The 21663-nt window shown below is 36.6% G+C and overlaps 1 protein-coding gene across 1 annotated transcript in view; it reads right to left on the minus strand.

Moving 5' to 3' along the window:
- Positions 1–2815: 2815 nt before the first annotated feature.
- Positions 2816–21663, minus strand: part of LOC117322309 (sushi domain-containing protein 2-like) — a 38313-nt gene continuing 19465 nt past the window's right edge. Inside the window, exons 2-18 of the mRNA XM_033877161.1 lie at positions 20186–20476; positions 19625–19762; positions 19033–19195; positions 18341–18592; positions 17194–17333; positions 15185–15327; positions 14330–14599; positions 13454–13716; positions 12743–12886; positions 12090–12251; positions 11143–11286; positions 10690–10815; positions 9971–10204; positions 9102–9284; positions 7950–8094; positions 7185–7271; positions 2816–6710 (exon numbers count right to left, since the gene is read on the minus strand). Coding sequence (XP_033733052.1) covers positions 6623–6710; positions 7185–7271; positions 7950–8094; positions 9102–9284; positions 9971–10204; positions 10690–10815; positions 11143–11286; positions 12090–12251; positions 12743–12886; positions 13454–13716; positions 14330–14599; positions 15185–15327; positions 17194–17333; positions 18341–18592; positions 19033–19195; positions 19625–19762; positions 20186–20476 — 2973 coding nt within the window. The 3' untranslated portion in view covers positions 2816–6622. The remainder of the gene's footprint in view (positions 6711–7184; positions 7272–7949; positions 8095–9101; positions 9285–9970; positions 10205–10689; positions 10816–11142; positions 11287–12089; positions 12252–12742; positions 12887–13453; positions 13717–14329; positions 14600–15184; positions 15328–17193; positions 17334–18340; positions 18593–19032; positions 19196–19624; positions 19763–20185; positions 20477–21663) is intronic.

The following is a 21663-nucleotide window of genomic DNA, read 5'->3' on the forward strand; positions in this document are numbered from 1 at the left end:
AAAAAAAATTGACTTGTTTTTTTTTATCACATAAACAAATTCTAAAAGCTATATCAACAATTCTTATTTCTGATAAGTACTAGTTACATATATGACAAGAATGCCATTGTGAAGGGATTCCGAGAATGGAGAATTTATACTCAAGAGAAATTGTAATTTTGTTAAATGTGATTACATGTAACGTATAAACTGTTTAACCATCATATTTTATAAAAGATCAACATTTACCATGTCCGTACATATGGCCTAGTGTTGCATATAATACGTAGATTTTACCACATCTTTCATTGCTATTTGACCGAATTGTTCTGAATGTAAGTAAACAATTTACATATTCGACTCTCCAAATCTACTGAACCAAATTCAATGGCATTTGGCAGGAAGCTTCCATGGCCAGTGGTCAAACAAAATTGTGAATATGCACATAATTTATATAGGGAAATTACATTTCTGACTATCATTTGTTTGATATCCATTGACCTCATTTTCTCTGCCATCCATTTCCAACGCATATAACAGTGTTTGAGCTTTAATAATGGCCAATGAACACCGGTTTGCTCTTCTATCCATCCCCCCCCCCCCCCCCCCCCCCCCCCCCCCCAAAAAAAAACCAGCTGGACGAACTAATAAGTATATTGGATGTCCAATGTTGCCAAATTACAATATGTAGAAGGTCAAATGCTTTGTTGACATTTCACAAGCATGGCTAGAGGCCAAAGCAAGTTCTGTTATTACATAGCTGTAATGTACACCGGCAAAATCAAAATGGCTTCGTGTCAATCAAAGTCAAATTCAGCAGTTTCATGTTGAATTGTTCAGATCAAATTGACATGAAAAGAGCAAAATAGTCTATTCATGTCAAGACAAACATAAATGTATATATTGACATGAAGTTAACCTGGAAAACAAATCGTCTCACTTTTTTGGCCTGTATACACTGTACCATTGGGCAGCTGTGACTGACGAGACTGACCTAGCTAGCGAACCTATTTTGAATAGCTATATACTGTGTAATAAACCACAACAGCACTGGATGAATACGAATATCATGTTAGAAATGTCGAAGATTATGTAGCTCGGAGCACTAATTATGGTGATGAAATATATAGCAGCAGAGACATATAGGCCTATATGTCTCTGATAGCAGAGAGAACAAAATCGATCAAAATAACGATTCCATTCGAACTTGTATTACTTATGAAAATTGACCTGATGTTAAAAATGGACGAGGAAATATTGCAAACTAAAAGTTTGAGAAATATTTCGGGTCCAATATTTCAATATGGACTTTCTACAGGCGCAGCTGGAAATAATGACACGATCGATGAAGGGATTGTCTCCCTTAGCACACTCCGGTAACCCTAAAACAATGTTTCACCTCCAAAATGACGAGAGTGGTGCCTGTGAGTTGAGTTGTATCAAGGAGGGGTTCAACGGTCAAGATGAAAATGCTAAAGGAAAAGGAAATTTTCCACGATATAACTCGCGTATCAGCACGTAGCCTCCGATTCAACAGAGTACTGACACACTGACTGGAAACGACAAGAAGGGATTCGATAGGAATTCGTTGAAGTAAACACTTTCGATAACAATTGGTATTTTATGGCGGAAATACCCATCAAAGAGGTATGTCTTACTCAATGAGAATGTTTCCTGAATCAGTAAGGAGAACTGATCTACCATATTACATGATAACGTTTAGACAAATTCGCTGAATGAAAACTTTCCCAAATGGACTAAGTTGGCAACGGATTATCTTCTGTTCAATTTTGTAAAATCTGCCGTCATGTTAGTCCCGTTTGTACACAGTCCGTAAAGTTTCCTAAAAGTTAACCATTTCTTCCTTACGATTCCAAAAATTCTATTTGCATCATGCTCAGGACACAGTTCACATTCTTTTCATGTAAGTTCTGAAAGGGTGGTCTGAAACATCTGATATCCATTCGGCGCAGACGAGTCGCGAGATTATATGCAACAATTTTGGGAAGAAATAATCGTGACGACTAAATGGTGGAAAAAGGATTCACCTCGTTTTTGATCCACTGTGTCTAACTGAGTGCAGCAGTGTCCAGTTCCACCCAGTTTTCTTTGTTTCTTTTTCTTTATCGAACTTGCTTTGCTTCCACGGAAAAAGATCTTTTAATATATGCATGTAGCCACTTAAAATCCGTGGATTGTTCGCCGAATATCGCCCCGTGAAAATTGGTTAACTCTATTATACAGCTGTTACTGTTGGTTACAATTGGTTTTAAACGACAGCTTTAAGAAATCTCTCTTTGATTATTTCTCAGAATGGTTCTAATGATTTGATCTACCTGGTAGGTAACCGTTTGAACAGGTTCACAAACAATAATTTGTACATGTTCTCAAACGCAATTTTGTTCGAAGTGATAGAATATACGACAAAAGAATATCAAACGAAAGCAGCACGAGAGTTATTATTACACAACCCCTCTGTCCCTCTGGGTCCGGTCCCGTGATTACAACTAAGACTCTTGAGCCATTGATATCTGTTGATACAAAATAATGACAATTTCTGTTGTCGACGATACAAACCGAATATGATGACAACCTCTGTATTTGAATAATGAAATAGTAACCTCTATTTATCCTATTTGATCAATTCCTTCTGCCCCTCCGAAGACTGACGCTGCTCCAAGGTCACCGCTCCGATGACCAGGTGAGACGAAACTTTTTCCCTTTCAGATCCCTTATACAGCTATACAAAGACGTTTACTCCGTGAAAGTGAAAACCAATATATTTATACATGCTTACATTTATTTCAAGAAGAAAAATAACGTAACAAATGTTGAATAAGTTTTTTTTATCATTTATTTAATCAGATAATATTCTCCATTTAATTATGCAGTGTTCACTCCTTTCATGTACACTATTTATAACATTTATATCTATAATCAATAAGAATTATCAATGAAACTGTAACATTACAATGGCCGTAACAAAGTTCGAGTGCAATCTTATCACGATCAAGCAAAATCGCCTCTTCCCTTTTTGTGCTTAATATTTCTTTGTTTATCTCACTTTAAAACCAAACATGACATTTTAAATCAATAAATAAAATTTTCCATTTTCGTACTTTGCGTATCATTAACAAAATGTAGGTAATGGTGATAGATGAAAACAGAAAGATAGATGGGTGATGATTATGCAAATATGTGTATCACAATCATTTAAAACATTCTACTGACACGCCTTCTCTTTCAATCATACTGCACACTAACACGCCTTCTCTTTCAATCATACTCCACATACAAATGTAGTTCAAAGTCCAGCAAATTCATTCACACCATATCACAAAAATTCAGTAAAACACCGTGATCCCCTATAAGAGTAGCAGATTAAAACATTGCTTCTCTATTGAGATCCCTAACTTACTAAACTAAACTAACAATTCGGTTTTTATCTAGTTTTGTAAGTAGTTTAAAACAGTGTCAAGAATTGGACATTTCCGCGGCATTTTTAAACTCACGAAGCGCCCTACAGCGAAAAGCGCAAAATAACAGCACCAGAAAATATCCCAGTATACAGTATTTCGCGACTAGGAGCGATTTTGATTTTGATCTATCAGCCTTTGACTTGATCTACACATTACCAATGCCGTGCGCACTATTTTTACAACTACACCTGATTAGCAGCAATTGCGTCCATGCTAGTGTAACACACTTACACTCCTGACTAACATACAAATGAATATCAACCTCAAAAACACTTCCAGAATGGTAACAAATATATACAGATAATGACACTAATGAGATCGTATTCCTTCCAGACCACATTTATTCATTATACAATTAATATAAACATCCAAGCCAAACGTCCTCACACACCCTTCGCACGCATCCCGCAAAGATACCCCGACACACACCCTCACACAAACCCTCATACTTGCACATGATATTAGGATATCTTCACACAAACTCTCCCACACGCACATATTAATATTATGGTAACTATGAACCGATAAAGATCATTATACACCCTTCAATTATACAATGTCACTCAACGGACCGAGTCAAACAGTATATTCTCCATTTCATTTAACCTAATCTTTTTACGTAATACTTTTAACTAGTACATTGAATATGCCAGCATACCAATTACTGAATTTAGTTACACATTAAAGACATTTCTCAGTGTAAACATAAGCTTCAGTACCATTTAGGATCCAAACGTCGTTTTCCAGATTTAGCACCAATTGTACAATCATATCTTTAGCTAGCATACATACTAGAACACTACAATACCAGAATACACAACGAGGTATACATATTCTTCGATATTACAAAATCAGTCATTCTTACCCCATTCATGTCTAGTATTCATATACCTGTAGACAATTAACCGATTCTGCAATTATCCCTGAATAGTGTTTCATGCATTGATATAAACGTATCCACCTGTCTCATCACCAAACTGGTGTGTATTTCTATTTTGAGGAATTCAAATAAATATTGATATTAAAAGTCATCTTCTAACACTGTTACTCCTCGAGCACCACGAAAACAAATCTAACAAAATAAAAATTCGAATTTCATTTCCAGTAAATCATTCTTGATTGTGTTCCTTGATTACATCTGTTAGCTCACGAGAGTCGTACTGATAAACTTGTAGGGGACATTTACTCCATCGGATTAATGCTGTAGAGAAGATGCGAAAATTAATCGCACGCGAAAATAAGTTGTTTTACAGTATATCATGCTTTCAGTGTTCTGTTGACTAAGGAACGTCTAACATACTTCTTTCAGAACATAAATTTTTATGTGATCTTCACAACTGATCTAATTCTAGTGAGAACGATATGATGTATTTACCATCGTTAACTAACGGTCATCAATTAGCACTCAGATTTCAATAAATCCGTGAACTATTTTTAAATGGGAAATACGAAAATGGGATGCAAGAAGTAACTATATTACCAAAAGACAAAAACAGCACACACAACTAGATTTACGTCGATGTGAAGAAGGGAAAGGCACGGCATAGTAAAAACAAACAGTGGAAAGAAATAATCCCTCCAAAATTTCAATGAAAATGGAATAATTACATCTCCGCACATCTCCAAGATGAATGTACCGAGAGAGTGAAAAAAAACCCCAAACTTTTTTCCCAATAAAAGCAAACATAAATGCAAGCACCCCATCAAGCGAGAGATAGAGGATTCTGACCAGTACGCATTAGAATTTGTCAAAGCTAAGTTATCTAAAAATAGTGTCAACTTCATTGAGTCGTCATCGCGATGGCAAACCTATGCTACCATAGCTTACTAAAAAAACATTGCCTTAAACTACCGCAACAACAAATGTTTAATTTAAAAAATAAAAAGTCTCCCATGTATTACATACGGAAGATACCCTGTCGTCTGAACTTGTTGTGGCCGGCACATCAGGTGATGAAACGGACAAACCTTATTCATTGTACCTGCATTCACGTCTACAGAATATTCGCAATACGGCATCGTTAATCAGTTTATCTTTTTATTTTATTTTGTTTAATGTCCTATCAACAGCCAGGGTCACTTAAGAACGTGCCAGGTTTTGAAGGTGGAAGAAGGCCGGGGTACACGTTGAAGAACCACCGGCACCGGCCTATATAAAAATTTGTATGGACGTGGGTAGAGGCTGATCGGTGACAGTATTTTTGATGTAACAAATGTTACAAAAGCAAAGAGTTTGAATTATCACCAATAACGTAAGTCCAAAAAATCACCGAATCACGCGAAGACATTTGCATGAAAAAACAGTTATCTCTTTCGGTAAAAGATGATTAGGTTGTTGTGGTAAGGTTCAGCAATAAGATAAAAGTGAATCATAATGAAAAATATCAAATGTAAAAGGTATTATAGGTACAGCAGGCGATTCCATTTTTCTCTTTTTCAAATGTTTACTCCTTGTCGCGAAAAGGAAACATGGATTTCAATACATATGTTTCTTGTGTAGCCGAAAGCAGTGAGATTAAAAAAAGAATCGTGCTCTATTTATAGAAACAGTGACAATGATTTTTCACCTTCAGAACTGTGACCCTTGTAAAAATATGTTTCATGTTAAAAGCAATTATCGGAGGAAATGTATCATTGTATACATATGATTCGCCCATTGAATCCAGCATAAAATAAATAAGACATATATTATTCATTGTGAACTATCACCAGATTTTTACATAAACTTCTAGGAAAAAACACAATAAGTTATTTCCTAGATGTTTAAAACAGACAAAAAAGCACCGTACGAATATGCATTTGTATCGGTTGACCAGGTGAGGAAAATCTAGTCCGGTATATGGTCCATCGACAGCTCCTCATTTGCTTGACTAGACAAGGAACTCCCGCGTGCACAACACCCCGCTTTGTGTTACGGGCTCAATCACCTTGACAACGGTCGACACGGTTCAGTAAACACATATGTTCACCTCGACAACGGTTGACACGGTTCAATAAACACATATGTAAGTCGTCGGAATAATAAACATCCTTCAGTGTCTTAAAAAGTTTCACTGACACATTTTGTTGACTTGTACATCTTGTAGGTAATTAGCACTCCAGTTTGAATAAAATTTGATGAATTAAATATCCATTCTCTATTTGGAAACATGTTATATCCCTGACTAGAAGAAATATTCATCAAATATTTGTGGATCGACGTAGCTCGGGCGTGGAATTTTAAACCCGTCTCCGGAATTTAACTGTCCAAGGCTGAAATAAAGGCAGAGTACAAATTAGTCAGATATATTTAAATTACGCTATTGCATTAACGGTATCTGTCTAGGACAGACATACTAATAAACATAGCATAAGCATTACAATATCAAACAAGACTGAAACATATTCAATTTATACACCGATTTCAAAACTCAGGATAATTACTAATACTGTATGCGGCAACTATTTCGGATATTTTGACCGGTCTCCGTTTTGTTTTATAGACTCATCAGCCGGAGTTTTACCGCCATTTAATTTGTAACTAAAACTCTGACCAGCTTACAGTTTACAACGAGTCATTTAGCATAACAATTAAATAACAAGAAAACAACTGAACTGCATCGAACGAATACAAGACACTATAAAATATTCGAAATATGAACTAGCTAGACTGAGCTTAAGTGAATTTTCATTATATCCTCGTTATAGTTTGATGAATTACTGAAAAATATTTTCTAAAGCACTTACATTTCCAGGAAGTCCTCATTCTCAAACATAGGTCGTGGAATGTTTGATGGGGGAAATATGACGTGTAAATCTACATGAGGGTTATCCCTGAAATCAGAGAAACATAATAGTAAATATTTACTAGTTAGAGAAGCATGACCGATCTTACAGCAAGAAGAGCTCATAAAATGACTAAGTAGCATACAAACGAGTACTGAAAACGTAGAAACTTCATATCGCGCAAAGAAGTAGAATATTCCCTGCTGATATCTTGACCTTGGTACTTTAACATAACCGGAATCTCTCGACACAATTCGTTCCCCATTTCGACCTTGGTACATTCATAAGTCTTCATAAACCAGTATCTCCAGACACAATGCGTTCCCCACATATGATTTCGACCTTGGTGCATTCAATAGTCTTCATAAACCCGAGTCTCCCAACACAATGCGTTCCCAAGATATCATTATTTTGACCTTGGTACATTCAATAGTCTTCATAAACCCGACTCTCCCGACACAATGCGTTCCCCAGATATCATGATTTCGACCTTGGTACATTCAATAGTCTTCATAAACCCGACTCTCTCGACACAATGCGTTCCCAAGATATCACGCTTTCGACCTTGGTACATTCAATAGTCTTCATAAACCGGTATTTCTCGCACACTACGATCCCCAGATATCATGCTTTCGACCTTGGTACATTCAATAGTCTTCATAAACCGGTATTTCTCGCACACTACGATCCCCAGATGCGTAATCATAGATAGGCAGCTATACTTACTCCTCTACGTCTGCCGTCTTCGGCTCTCGTCGATGACAATGACATATGATGCATATAATGATGATGATGACGAAAATAGCAACACCAGAACCGGTTAAGCTGTAAATAATGATTTTTTTGGAGAACCCTCCATCGGCTTGTGGCACTGTAATCAGACAAATGGATAATAATTAATGATAAGATAACGAAAAACAAATCACTAAAAACATGCAGCGATACACATTCTTTTGTCATTGAGGAAAACACACGAGATCAAAACATTAACAAAGTGTAGTTGAAAGGAAGGATAGGAACTATGATGATGCATTCTTCAATTTATGCTTCATTAAAATGAAAACGTGTTTCTATTTCAATCAGTACACATTTCGTATGTTTATCCATTCATTTAAGTAATATACACTGTAAAAATATCAATTTACCATGCTTTAGAAGTTTATACCTTCTTTTACAATAATGTATAGTGTCATAATCCACCATCTTTCCTAGCCAAGGTTTCTGATTACGTTACGATCCACGTACCCTTGACAGATATAGGCGTCAGTTCTAGCCCTCCAGCGGGGGATTCCAAATTGCCCCCCCCCCCCCCCCCCCCCCCCCTCCCATTTACGCTTCAAATTTTCGACCAAACACAAAACGAGCGTTACCGATGTACTTCATCGGTGATGTTTACAAACAAACGTGGAGGCTTGGATCATTTTGATGAGATATGTGATCAATAACTAACTTCTATCAATTGATCATCAAATCCCCAATGATTGCACGTCTCTGTATTTATGTAAAATGCCATGACATAGTCGACAAGGTAGCTCTATACTGGGCGCCGCAATTTTTGTTTGCAGCAAAAACAAGCCTGAATGTAAAACGCGATTGAATTGGATGCCCTGGGATTCCAAGGCGCAAAAATTTAAACACGACTATACATGCCAAGGGTTCGTTGTGTGTAACATAATCAGAGGCCTTGGCTAGCGAAGATGCCTGATGACGGGACTGGCCAGCAATACATTTCTACGGTGTAGTGAAGGTATAGTAATTTTCATCTTAACCTAGAGTACACTGTTAAAACTGCGTAGGTTGAGTTCCTTGGTGATTAATAGGGATATAAGTAATGCTTAATTAGTTTTGTGTCTTTTATTATGTTAGGTATATACTTACCAGGTTGTACACATGTTATTGTGGCACCAGACCACGTGCCGTCACCCCGACATGTCTGCCTCTTATCACCACTGATGGTGACGAAGCCAGGTAAACATTCGAATGTAGCGTTAGCTCCGGGAAAATAACCCGATATATTTCTTATTCCATTTTCCGGGGTATCCAGGTAAGGACAACGAACAACTGGAAACAAAACGGGGAATTAAAAATTGGTTATTAAAAACATAATTTCTGCTAAAGGTTTTGCTAGCAGGTCATGCGAAAAATATTATCTTGAAATCGACTCTGTATTTACGGTTTTGCTGACAAAAACCTGGAAGGTGGACGGCCTGTCACTTAATTTTACATATGGGTGTATAAATGTATAAATGCATAAATCTCAACAGTTCAGTTACTTCATATGATCAAGTTCTCCGAGTGCTTTGCATATTAATTTATTTAATAACATCACGCATCACGAGATCATCCACGTAAGTCTTGTATGTTGATAATGTATCCTTAAAATATCCTTTTCAACAATTCATCATTTTTGCTCCTCTCTCCAATTATCTCCACACTGTGCAATACCCTAGTTCAACGGTATGGATGCATACGTTTTCGAAATAAAAAAAGTCACTTGTAATTAAATATTATAATCGACGAATTTGCAAAGAATTCTGCACGTTATGAAATTATATAGTGTTTGAATTACTGTAAACCAGCTAAATTTCGCGGGCGATTATAATTCGCAAAAATTAATCGCCGCGAAATAGTTTAAAGTAGGTCTTTTATGACAAAATTGCGAAATCGAACCGCCGCAAAAAAGTCTTTGGACATGAAAACGCGAAATTAAGTCACTGCGAAAACAAGTTGGTTAACATAATACTCACCCTTCACTAAATCTTCTTTCAGCACATTAAATTTGTTTATGAAGTTGGCGGTGCTCCTTGCTATAGCTTCATTTCCGGTGACTTGAAAGTCAAATTGACACTGAACATTACTTCCACACATTTCCTTTGTACCGTTCCGCACCGGTAACGTTCCAGAATCACTAAACGTAGGTATAAAGTTTGATGCTTGAGGTACAACATTTGAAAATAATGACTGGTTTCTGGGCACTTCCCCTAAAATGAAAAAAAAAATCATTAAAGTATTGACGCATCAACAACTATAATAAAAATGTAGAAAATAGAATTTATATTTTGTTATTAAAAGCAGCTTGTTTTTGTAAATTGGCATTCCTTGTCATTGAAGAAGTATACTGCTTTTGTGAACATGGTAAGAAGTTATAAAAATTTAGGCTTCGGGAACATGTAACCAACATTGATGGCATACTGCGTTATCAATCTAAAGTGAAGTATCCGCCTGAATTTGCTTTGAAGCATTCTCTTGTGACAATGTTGTTTTTTCTCTCCAAAAGTTAAGTTTTTATTCAATTCTCTCTCAGGCAGCATTATGTTAGATATTCGCGTGAGGTGTCATACAATATCACAATGTATGAATAATATTTTCTACGGGATATGTGATTGGAAATTATAAAAAATATACTATGTTTATCTACAATTACATGACAAGCACACTGGTATATCTCCAGTGGAAGATTACTTACATGTCATACCAAACCGGAAGTGGATATCTTCCATACTGATGTCAGTATCTAGCTGTTCTCCTGTCTTTGAGATAAAATCATCAGTCGGATCGCCATTGTAGTTACCAAGAAGACCTCGGAGGTTACCTGCAGGGGATTAACAATATGTTATTCAAAATTCTAGGTTGTTCAATTTTTTAACATACGCATGAAAATTAATCATTCCCTGACCATATCAGCCGCTTTTCAAGTATTTTTTCACCTTTTAATATTGGTTTTGTTTCAGTTTTGAACGTAGATCTGCTAGTGCTGAAGCCGCCAATAGCAAGTCGCAAGACGTAACATTTGTGAAAACTAATATACCAATATACTAGGTTTGATGTCTGCTTAAATTGCTGGAGCATAAGTGTCTTTGTACTAAATCTCTATGGATACGTGATTTTGAACAGCCAAGTTTTTGAATATCATAGTTACCTTTCATCCTGTCGTCTCCTACTACGACAAGAATGTTGATGAGGTCAGAGTTAACATCCATTGACACGGACAGACCGGTGGTTTCAAAAACCACTAAGATATTGTGCGTCGTTGCATCCGTCCGACTCATTTGCACTGTTAAGCCTGAAACGATAGTAGCTTTAGAATCAGCCCTTGAGTCATGAACATTACCAAGGATTGTTCATAATTGATTATCATCTTTAAATAAAATTGAGTTAAGTATTGTTTACAGAGTTTAACTCCCTTTCCATTTCGGTTTTCCTTGTTTGTTTGTTTTGTTGTTTTTTTTTGTTTAACGTCCTATTAACAGCCAGGGTCATTTAAGGACGTGCCAGGTTTTGGAGGTGGAGGAAAGCCGGAGTACCCGGAGAAAAACCACCGGCCTACGGTCAGTACCTGGCAACTGCCCCACGTAGGTTTCGAACTCGCAACCCAGAGGTGGAGGGCTAGTGTTAAAGTGTCGGGACACCTTAACCACTCGGCCACCGCGGCCCCTCGGTTTTCCCAGCTTCTCCTATAGATTTCTTCAATTCTGCCTTCAAGTATTACTGATGAGTCTTTGACGACTTCAATATTCGGCATATGTTAATCTGTTACGGAAATCACACTTAAAATTGCATTTCAGTTGGGTGTCTTTTGTAAAATCCTTTACAATTGCGGGATGGTAAATTTTACTGGTGGACAGTTAGTCCAAGGACTGAGTTTGCATCGTGTGCCACGTTTGAACTCTTACAAACAGCGGCACCGGTGAAGAATAATTAAATGTAGGAATCCAAATAAAAATAACTCTCCCCAACTTTGGTCTGATGTCTTAAAATAAGATAAGCTACACATGTTGTCGGAGAAAAGACAATAAATAAATAAAATGCTGAAGAAACATACTTTAATAAGTAATAATTTATGTCATTGGAGAATGTGGTACTTACCATTGAACTGTGTGACCGAGGTAGATAATTCTTTTGTGACAAGAAAGCCGTTGATAAGGATCCGCGACACCGTATCAGTGTCCCTGTGCACCTCAATCACGTCAGATACTCCCCTGGTCGTCATAGCAACGGCCGAAAAGATACTTGCGTTCTGGTAGTTGCCTTGGAAAAGAAAACAAACAAATGTTACATCTAATATGAAAATTTGTAAATAACAACATGTAAACAAAATGTATCGCTGGATTACAGCAAAAGTGACATTTATTATACAAGTTATCAAGTTACGAGGATAAGCACATCCTTGAATTGAAACATATCTGGATAAAATTTGGTTAATCTAAAATCTAGTGAGTTCAGGGATCCGACACAAACGAAACATTTACCAGAATTCTGAAAGATTGAGATACGGAGCGTCGTTCGGAAAAAACGAAAATGCACAATGCTTGTTTTGTTTATCAAGAATGTCTTGTTCTTTTGAAAGCAAGAAATATGATCTCTTTACAGAAACGTATCTGCTATCCGACCACACCCTTCACATGTAGTATTTTGGGTGAAGTTTGACAAAGATGGATACAGATATTCATTTCGTATGGTGACAAGTGTATTTTTTATTGAATCCTTCTAAAACATTTCATGCATTTTCATCTGCTCACCTTCCGTATCCTGCGCCTGCGCAGCTCGGACTTCAACCACTACACCGGAAGCTTCGTCTTCAACCAAAATGAAATCGCCTAAACCATTGAAAGTGTAGCTCTTTCCGTCAAGTGTCGTAAGATGCGGATCACCTGCGGCTTGGGCTAGAATAAAACGTGCAAATGTAAATGCAAAGACATTGGAGAAAACAACTATCACTTCACCTAAGGTAAGGTAAGGTTGTTTAGTCATCATTGATAGTCAAGAGTTTTCACTTCCACTCTCTGCTACCCTGGAATATGCCATGGCAAAATTGAGGCTCTGTCGATGCTATCTTGAGCCTTTGAAGTGGTGAACATCAAACGAATCTTAAGGTCGCCATACCGTTAAATTGACTTTGAACTTTGTTGTTAATCCTTTGTAACCTTCAAACGAAATGTGACAGTTGAGCTATTGGTCAGATTTTCCCTGATACCAATACAACAGCTAGTCGTGTATAGGTACCTTCCATTTCCCCGCGACATATTCTACGGGTGCAGAGGGCGAAAGAAAACATACCTTTCAATACCGAGGATGATGGCTTGGTATATGATGTGTTAGTATTACATATAAGATTATATTTGGGCATTATTGTTTAGTTGTTTATTTTTGAAATGTTTAAACTTGATCAACCGACACTGGTCCTCAATTACGCAGCTACCTATTTCAAGTGCGTGTGTTTATGTACAAACCTGCGGTGGGCGGTTCATACTGGTCACATGTAACAGGTGGGCGTTTATTCTTGAAAAGTTGGCACATGTCAGAAGAATCAGAATACTGACAGCAGTGTACGGAAGAAAGAAGATCGTCCTTGAAGAATGAAAAGTAAGGCACGACGGTGTCTCCCTGAGATTGCACAGTATACCGTAAGGAGGATCCACCTCCGTTACTGTCTCGAATGTCTATCAAATCACCCGTGTCATCATAGCAACACGAAGCACCGGTACTTAATCCACTGAAATGGAATATAACAACATAAATTTAAACAATTTTCCTTTTAACACCTTAAAGATAACTTTAATAATAACAATAGCAGTATCGTACCAGTCTCTACTGCGCTTGAAAATAATTTACAATAGTGAGAACGCTTTTACTCTTGCAAATCTTGTCAAACCACAAATAAAATATCTAAATGGAGACATTGTCAAATATTTATGTATGATATGTTAACTGATCTATATTTAATGATGTTCCGTTGAATAAAATATTTTTCATGAGTTTGTAAGAACAAAGATATTCTAAGTGTAAGAAGCGACCGTGAAATTGTTTAAAGGTATAGTTATCGTAGTACACAATTTGAGGTATTTGATCATAACGTTTAAAGCATAGCAAATCGACAAATTTTGGCGCTTTTTTCCGAACGACAACCAAATCAAACATGCATAATTGTTGTCTATGACGGATGGTTGACCAAGGTTCAGGATCGAGGTGCAATGTTAGTGATGGCGACACACTCGGTGACATATGTAGTATTTGTCACAAATAACAAAGCGGGCAAGTTCATATTGACGACAACTTTGAATATTGGACATTCAATTATATAAAATGAAATTTATCTGAAATATTACCTTTGAAGGATTCGTAAATAACACTGAACAGCACCAGGTTTGTAAACACAGTTTGTAGAAATGTTATTGTTGTCTAAATTACACAAGGGATCTGACGCGAACCTCCCCGTGTCACGTGACGCCTGTTTGGCGACGCAAGGACAGGACAGATCGCTACTAGCGATGCTGGGCAAGAGATTGTCAGAATTGTTCCAGTTACTACACAATAAAGAGGACCAGTTGGCACTGACTCGGACAGGGAATACATCAGACCACACAGCTACTGGTAAACTGAAACAATAGAAACAATAAATATATTAAAAAACCGGCAATATTGACACAGATTTACATTGCAGATTTAAAACTAAACCAATAAATATTCCCGACCACAAACGTGAAACAGTGACCATGCTCCCGATCGTATTATGCAGTTTCGGCCATTGTTAGGCATTACACACGACTGACATTAAAGTTTAAATATGCTATAAAACATTAATTCATTTTGAATCATTATTGTAAACATCAATGCTTATTCTTATCATTATTTCCAAAAGCAACGATTAGGTGTCTAGTACTGGGGGCAGACATTTTGCTTTTTCGTTTCGCACCGAGTTGGAAATTTATACCAACACCACTTCTGACCAATCGTAAACATTATTGCATTATCATTACGTATTTTCAACAAATCCCGAAATCACACTTCATTTTTGGTCCTACCTTCTTACTGCATGACGTATGTTTTGAAAATCGTTTATAAACGGTTTTGCCGAAAAATATCAAGCAAAAGCCTATCAGTGTCCCTAAAGTCTTGGTTCAACAAAACACGGTAATGCACTATTTAAGGTAACGTCTGATATTTTCGATTTGTGTACCTACCTCCCCGAAAGTGGGTTTGTCTCACGCACGCGCACAGCGGCGATCTGGAATGACGTCAGTGATTCTGGTAATACAAATGAATCTAAACTTTCATCGAGATCCGTCGGTTCTATAACTGTAAAGCTCGGGACGCCATTGTTATGCTGTAAAATAAAACAATAAAAAACACTTAATATAAATAGATGGAATTTGGATTCATTGTCTACTTACATAGCAAATCCAAGCACATTCCCTGTAGATAGCAAAATGAAATTCAAAAATCTGGACTTTCAAGTCACAAATCTCCTAGACCTACTCGAGAAATGTTTGTGGTACTAACACATAAATTCAGTAACCTGACCTGTCCTAGAATTGGACTACCTAAAGCTCGAAGTCGAATACGCTTTTCATATTCGATTGCCTTTTCACAAACTCAGCGATTCCTTCGTTTTTTGCAAATTATGGGATGAATTGGCACCTCTCTACCCTAAATAAAATCTCTCCGACAAGCGCGGTACGTCATCGAAATCTGAGCAGATGACCCGGAATAGTAGATCATGGTACAGATAACCGTCAAAATAAACATTTTCGCATAGTCTAAAGGAAAACACTATTCCTTATTATTTTTATCTATATTAGAAACAAAGATATAAAGACCTATTTCCTATGTGTTCCTGACATGATTTCTCACGCCTTTTCCACGACGTGAATTCACAAATGAATCTATTGCGTGCTAAACAGTGGATGCCTGAGGTTCCTTTTCATTTCAGATACGAGAATTTTTATTTAAAGTCGGGTTTTATAATTAAGTAACATTAGCTCAGTACAGCTATTCTTACGACTATAATTTAACAACTGAAATTAATAAAACACAACAAAACAACACAATGGAACCATGTATCACAGACAGACGTATTTATAAATAGTGAAATGGCACGACACGGGCCTATAAGATGCACGTCGATAACCAATTTTGAAAATATTCATTGATGATCCTTTGCGTAGGAGAGTCTTGGATGTTATAAAATAGACCGACAACCGATCAATAATAGCAAATGTCAAATAATACCTATTTGGATATTCGGTAACTGTAAACACGTAAATTGAGAAAGTGCTGTCGAAATAAAGACTATGTGCACAAAATTGCTGTGAATGTTTACGGCGAGTCTGCTCCGAGCTAACACAAAAATAGCTTCGATGTTAGAACTAATCTCGGTATGTACAAAGTTACCGGACCTCACACTTGTGACGTCACAGCTCAGACTATAGCTACTAATCCTAACAGCGCCGGTGTTGATTGGTTATCGACAAAGATTTAGAAATAATACGTTTTGAATGCTTATAACACGAGAGAGTTGGCGGTTTTCGATGTGGTCCTTCTTCTATTGCTTAACCGAACAAATCTTAACACAGTTGAACCTAACAGTTTCACTAACCAAATCATTGTCGGTCCGTTCTATCGAAAATATAGCGTTAAAAGACGTCTTGTCCAACATTCGAGATGCACTCTACTCGTTTCAAATTCAATAGACTCAATTGATAAGGGGAGATAACTCCAATACGCTTGTCCATTTACAACATTATTATTTTTCTCAGAAGATAATACGATTTCTGTGAAGAAATTGATCGACGGATCACTAACACGACATGGCCCTTAATACCGCTATAAATACTAGAAATAAAAAGTGAATTAATCTTGATTAATCTGACCTTACAAGAAAATGATGTTTAATGTCACGAATCATGCTGCCCCGGACAGCGTGTGTATATCATGTGGAAAACTGGAGTGTCAAGAAAATACAGATGGTCAGGTATATGACCCCGTGACCTTTCGTGTGCATTTTTTAAAGGCAAGCATTCAATTCACTGTGCAACTCAACCCGCCAGATATGTCAAAGCCGTCTTTAACAATCATCTTCGTGAATAATTTGGAAATCGATAGGAGAGACAATGGTACCCGTTTTGATAAAGATTGCACGTCCTTCCAAGTAAAATTGTAGCTATTATTTTCATATTTTGATTGTTGTTACCTGGAAGCCCAACAGTTCTACAGTCAAACCCCGACTGTACGGAAGAGTAGTTGAGTTCCAATTAATTTTGACAGGATTTCCCACAATCCACTGGCTGATTTCCTTTCGCACTACCTTTGGCGCCATCGACGCTACGTTATCTGAAAGAACAAGACGTCATATGAAACTCAGATCACTTCATTACACGCAGTGACAATTGTTACGTGAGCAAAAACTGTCACCGGGACGCTTGAACCTGACCTTTGATACTTATTGTTGTTACTGAACAACATATCTCAAGTTTTATTTTACCACTCGGTAATGCTAAATAGTCGTTAGATTACACGAATGCTTGAGAAAAAAATGTGTTTATAAAACATAGTCTTCTGGTTGTAATTAACCAGAAAGAGAAATCCGATTTGATTTTGAGTAGATGAGAAGTCCTACCAGGCAGATAAGTAGGTCCACGTTTTAGTAAACTGCATAATGGAATATCAGTGACGTCGGCACCATTTTAAATATTGCCGTGTTCCATTCGTGCAATGATTCACGAAATAATTTGACGAATTTTTGAAAATTCAAATTACCTATTTCGTTCTAAATCGAATATTACAATTATATACTGAAATCCTTTAATATCTTAAAATAATTTTTTTTTAAAACCCAAAAAACAATCCTATTGTCTCCTTTAGTCAAAAATAACTTAAATGCGCAATTGGATATTCTTTAATCAAACTATCATAATGTAGCCAATGTATTTTCACATCAGAAACATTTTTATATATCATAAATACCAGATGAATTAACATGTCTATCACCAGGTAACCCTTTTTTCCATATGACTTGATATATATCAAAACTATAGAAGGAGAATAAGGCCAGGTGTCCCGGAAAGTAAGCGTCTTTACTTCCACATTAAATGAACATGCATTAACACATCTGACTTTATATCACTCTGGGGAAAATACTTTTTCCTAATGAGATCAAAATATTGACCATACAACTTGATGATATGGTCATCATCAACCTACATTTCTCAAAACCCCGTTTTCAGTCTGCAGTCACTGAAATTGTCGGGACACTTGAAACAAATCCTTGGATATCGAATCAGATGGGACACGTAAAATATAGGACGAGAGAGCAGGGAAGTGACAATGTCAGAACTCACCTATCTGAAGAACTGTGGAGTAATTCCAACTAATGCCGTACGGATTTAACTCAAGGGTCATCTCCCCTGTTTTGAATAAAGGTGGCAGCACGCACTTGGCTGACACATAGTTAATAACTGCACACTTAAAAGTTGTGTTAGTTTGCACAATTCGCGCTGTGACGTTAGAATCCAATTGGAAACAGGGACCGGTAACTTGGAACTCTTCACCTCCCAACATATATCCGGTATTTGGCACAATCTGGATTTGAACTGAAGAAAAAAAAAGGAACACGTAATATAAAGGAATTATAAATCAATAACTATCAATTTATAACATGTTGAAGGTGGAACTTTGTTATTCGTAAGAATTATACAAGTACAACATTATTCGTAAGAATTCTACAAGTACAAGCTAATATGAAATTTAATAATATACACTTGATATTTAGCCACAAGAACTCGGTTCAAGGATATCTTTAACTCTGTAACAGTTGTTGCTCTGCTTCTAATACCAGAATTTTATGAAATCTGAAGTGATCATATTCATTGTTTTTGTGATACGTTTATCTCGCCCTTCCACAATTACATTACAGTCTCCAATGACCTTGAGCAGACCACCCCCCCCCCCCCCCCAAAAAAAACAACAACAACAATAAACAAAAAACAAAAACAAACAAACAAACAAAACAAAACTACGTAGATGTACTGACCATCATGGTTGCACTTGACATCTCGGATTTCGGATCCGGAAACTCCAAAGATCCACTGTCCCGGTACGTCCACGTTACTAGTTCGGGTTAGGTTGATGACGGCATCAGTCTGGGCCCCGTCAACACTAAGGTAACTCACGCCGTCCTCAGAGTTAAAGCCTACCTATTAACAGACAACAAAACAATATGAACCTATCAATTCCAAGGTTAATCTTAATTTTAAATATGCAATGTTATTTATGCTGAATATATATTTGTATTACTGTAAAATAAATATTTTTCGTAGGCTTTCGTTTTTGTTCATTTGGTGTGTACTCTTAAGCAAAACTCATAAATTAATGAATTTATAAATTACATCTTAAACTGATTTCTTATAATTAAGCACTAATAATTCACGAAGACAATTGCTCCCGAAATATTTTTTTCGAAAAACAACGAATAAGAGACCCACGAAAATAGAGCACTCCAAAACAATTAAAAATAAGTTGATCATCTAAATGACATTCGATAGATTGTTGAAAAACCACAAGGCATTAGTTATATTTTGTAACTAGAAGACGATGATAACTTTTCTATTTGACAATATACTTACTTGCGCAGGATTTCCTCCAAGTCCAGTAGAGGAATTCCCAAGACTGTTCGATCCAGTGGTCCACTGAAGTTTGTTGTAGTAAAAGAACACAAAGGACTTCTCTTCATTTGTAGAAAGGACTAACTGGAAAGTGTTTTTCTGGAACACAATGAAATTGATGTGTAACTAACAAAGTGATAGTTTCCAGATGAAATCGGAAAACTAGCAATACATCTTTGATACGTTCCCAATGTACTTTGTGGCGTCTTCTAAAATTGGGTAATTGCTGTTGTTTTAAACTAGGATTGTAAAAATAAAGCTTACTGAACTTCCAAAACCCAAGCGCCTAGAAATGAATGAACAAAACGATAGCAAAGCATCAGTTCAATTGTCCATTGAAGAGCATTTTTGTTTGATGTCAAAAATGTGTTTATTAACAAATTAAATGAAAATAGCAAAATATATTCTCCTTTTTTTTTCTCTCTCAAAAATATGTATCCTGTTCAAAATTTTGATACATTTAAACATTCTTAGTCAAATTTTAAAATCCAAATAGTGTAACTTCTTATCACAAGCCCTTACCCTTAATTCTCCCGAGTTCGATGCCCCGTAGAACCCAACTTCGTACCACGTTGCAATCAACATCCAGGTAAATTCTTTTCTCAAGAAGAAATATTTTCTAACGTCTTCTGTAGCCCTTGTCAGAAGACTTGGATCAGTGGTCTGTCTGTATGTTACATTACCGCCTTCTCGTTGAATGTCTATATCAGCCCAGAACACGGCTATCACAGAAGTATTGTCACTCAGAGGGAATTTTTTAGGCTTGTATGTCGTTTTCTCCTTTTCAAATGTCAACAGTCCGTTATTGTTCACCTGAAAAAATACAACATAAGAGAGATATAAGTACGGAAAGTTTATCAAACGCAAAATGTGAAATTTATGAAAAAAAAGGTTTCATATCGAAACCACGTTTTATTTGAGATATGCGAGGATAATCGAGAAAAAAAATTACTAAAGAAATCATGTTTTAGACGCACGAACTTTTTCCGTTTTGGTTTCATTGAAATTATTTTATCCATTGAAATCCTGCCAAAAACCGTTTGACAAGCAAGGTTCTGACAGCATTGTTATCGTTTTCGGTATTCAATCATCTACTAAAAACATTACCATATATAGAATGTATAGCGCACGCGCTCACGTTATTGCTTCAATGAACAGTAGAAACTGCACCACCCCCATTAAGTCTTAAATTTCAAACGAAATATTTCAAAAATTCAAAGATTATCATGCATTTTTCAAAGATCTTTAAATCTTAGATTCATCCATCGCTTGACACAACTACACGAAGTTGGGGTTTCTTATGGTATACGCACAACCAACAGCTCTGTCATAGGACATGATGAACAGTGTAATGATTATATCAGGCAGTTTGAAATTAATGTGATTTGGTTAATAAATTATCATAACACCATAAAATGTTATTTTCAGCAGCGTGCGACATCAACAATTTCCCGGAATTGCTAAACAGAAAACAGTTTACATCTGAGTGTACGACATAGTATTCAATCGTTATACGAATGTAAGTTCTCAGTAAAATGATTTTTTTTTTAGTTGTTGCAAATCCGATTCAATTGCAGGAAATGTAATTGACATTCAACAAAGCAAACTGGCAAGGCATTAGGAAGGTCAAGTGGGTTTGATGCAATTGTCTTTGCTTTGACATGCATGTTCGGTTTGGCCATTTTGAGGCGTTGTGGGTATATGGATCGGCAGCGAGGATGCTTGAAAGGGTATCGCTACAAACAGGAATGTCGCATGTTTCCATAAACAAATATTGTATTAACAGTAGTGCATTTTCAATCTGGCTACCATATTGCAAGTTGATGGCAGCCATCTCTTAAATGTGGCATGGGTTTGAAATTCAGTTAGGAAAGAAGTAGATGTTTTTCCACAATAGTGACTATGTCGGCTACCTTGGGTATGACACAAATTCTAGTTTGGCACGTTTGTTGACCAAACATTAATCTTAATACATTTCAGAGGTGGCGATAGCAATTTTA

The sequence above is a fragment of the Pecten maximus genome, chromosome 2 (assembly GCF_902652985.1).
Source record: "Pecten maximus chromosome 2, xPecMax1.1, whole genome shotgun sequence".
NCBI classification, from domain to species: Eukaryota; Metazoa; Mollusca; class Bivalvia; order Pectinida; family Pectinidae; genus Pecten; species Pecten maximus.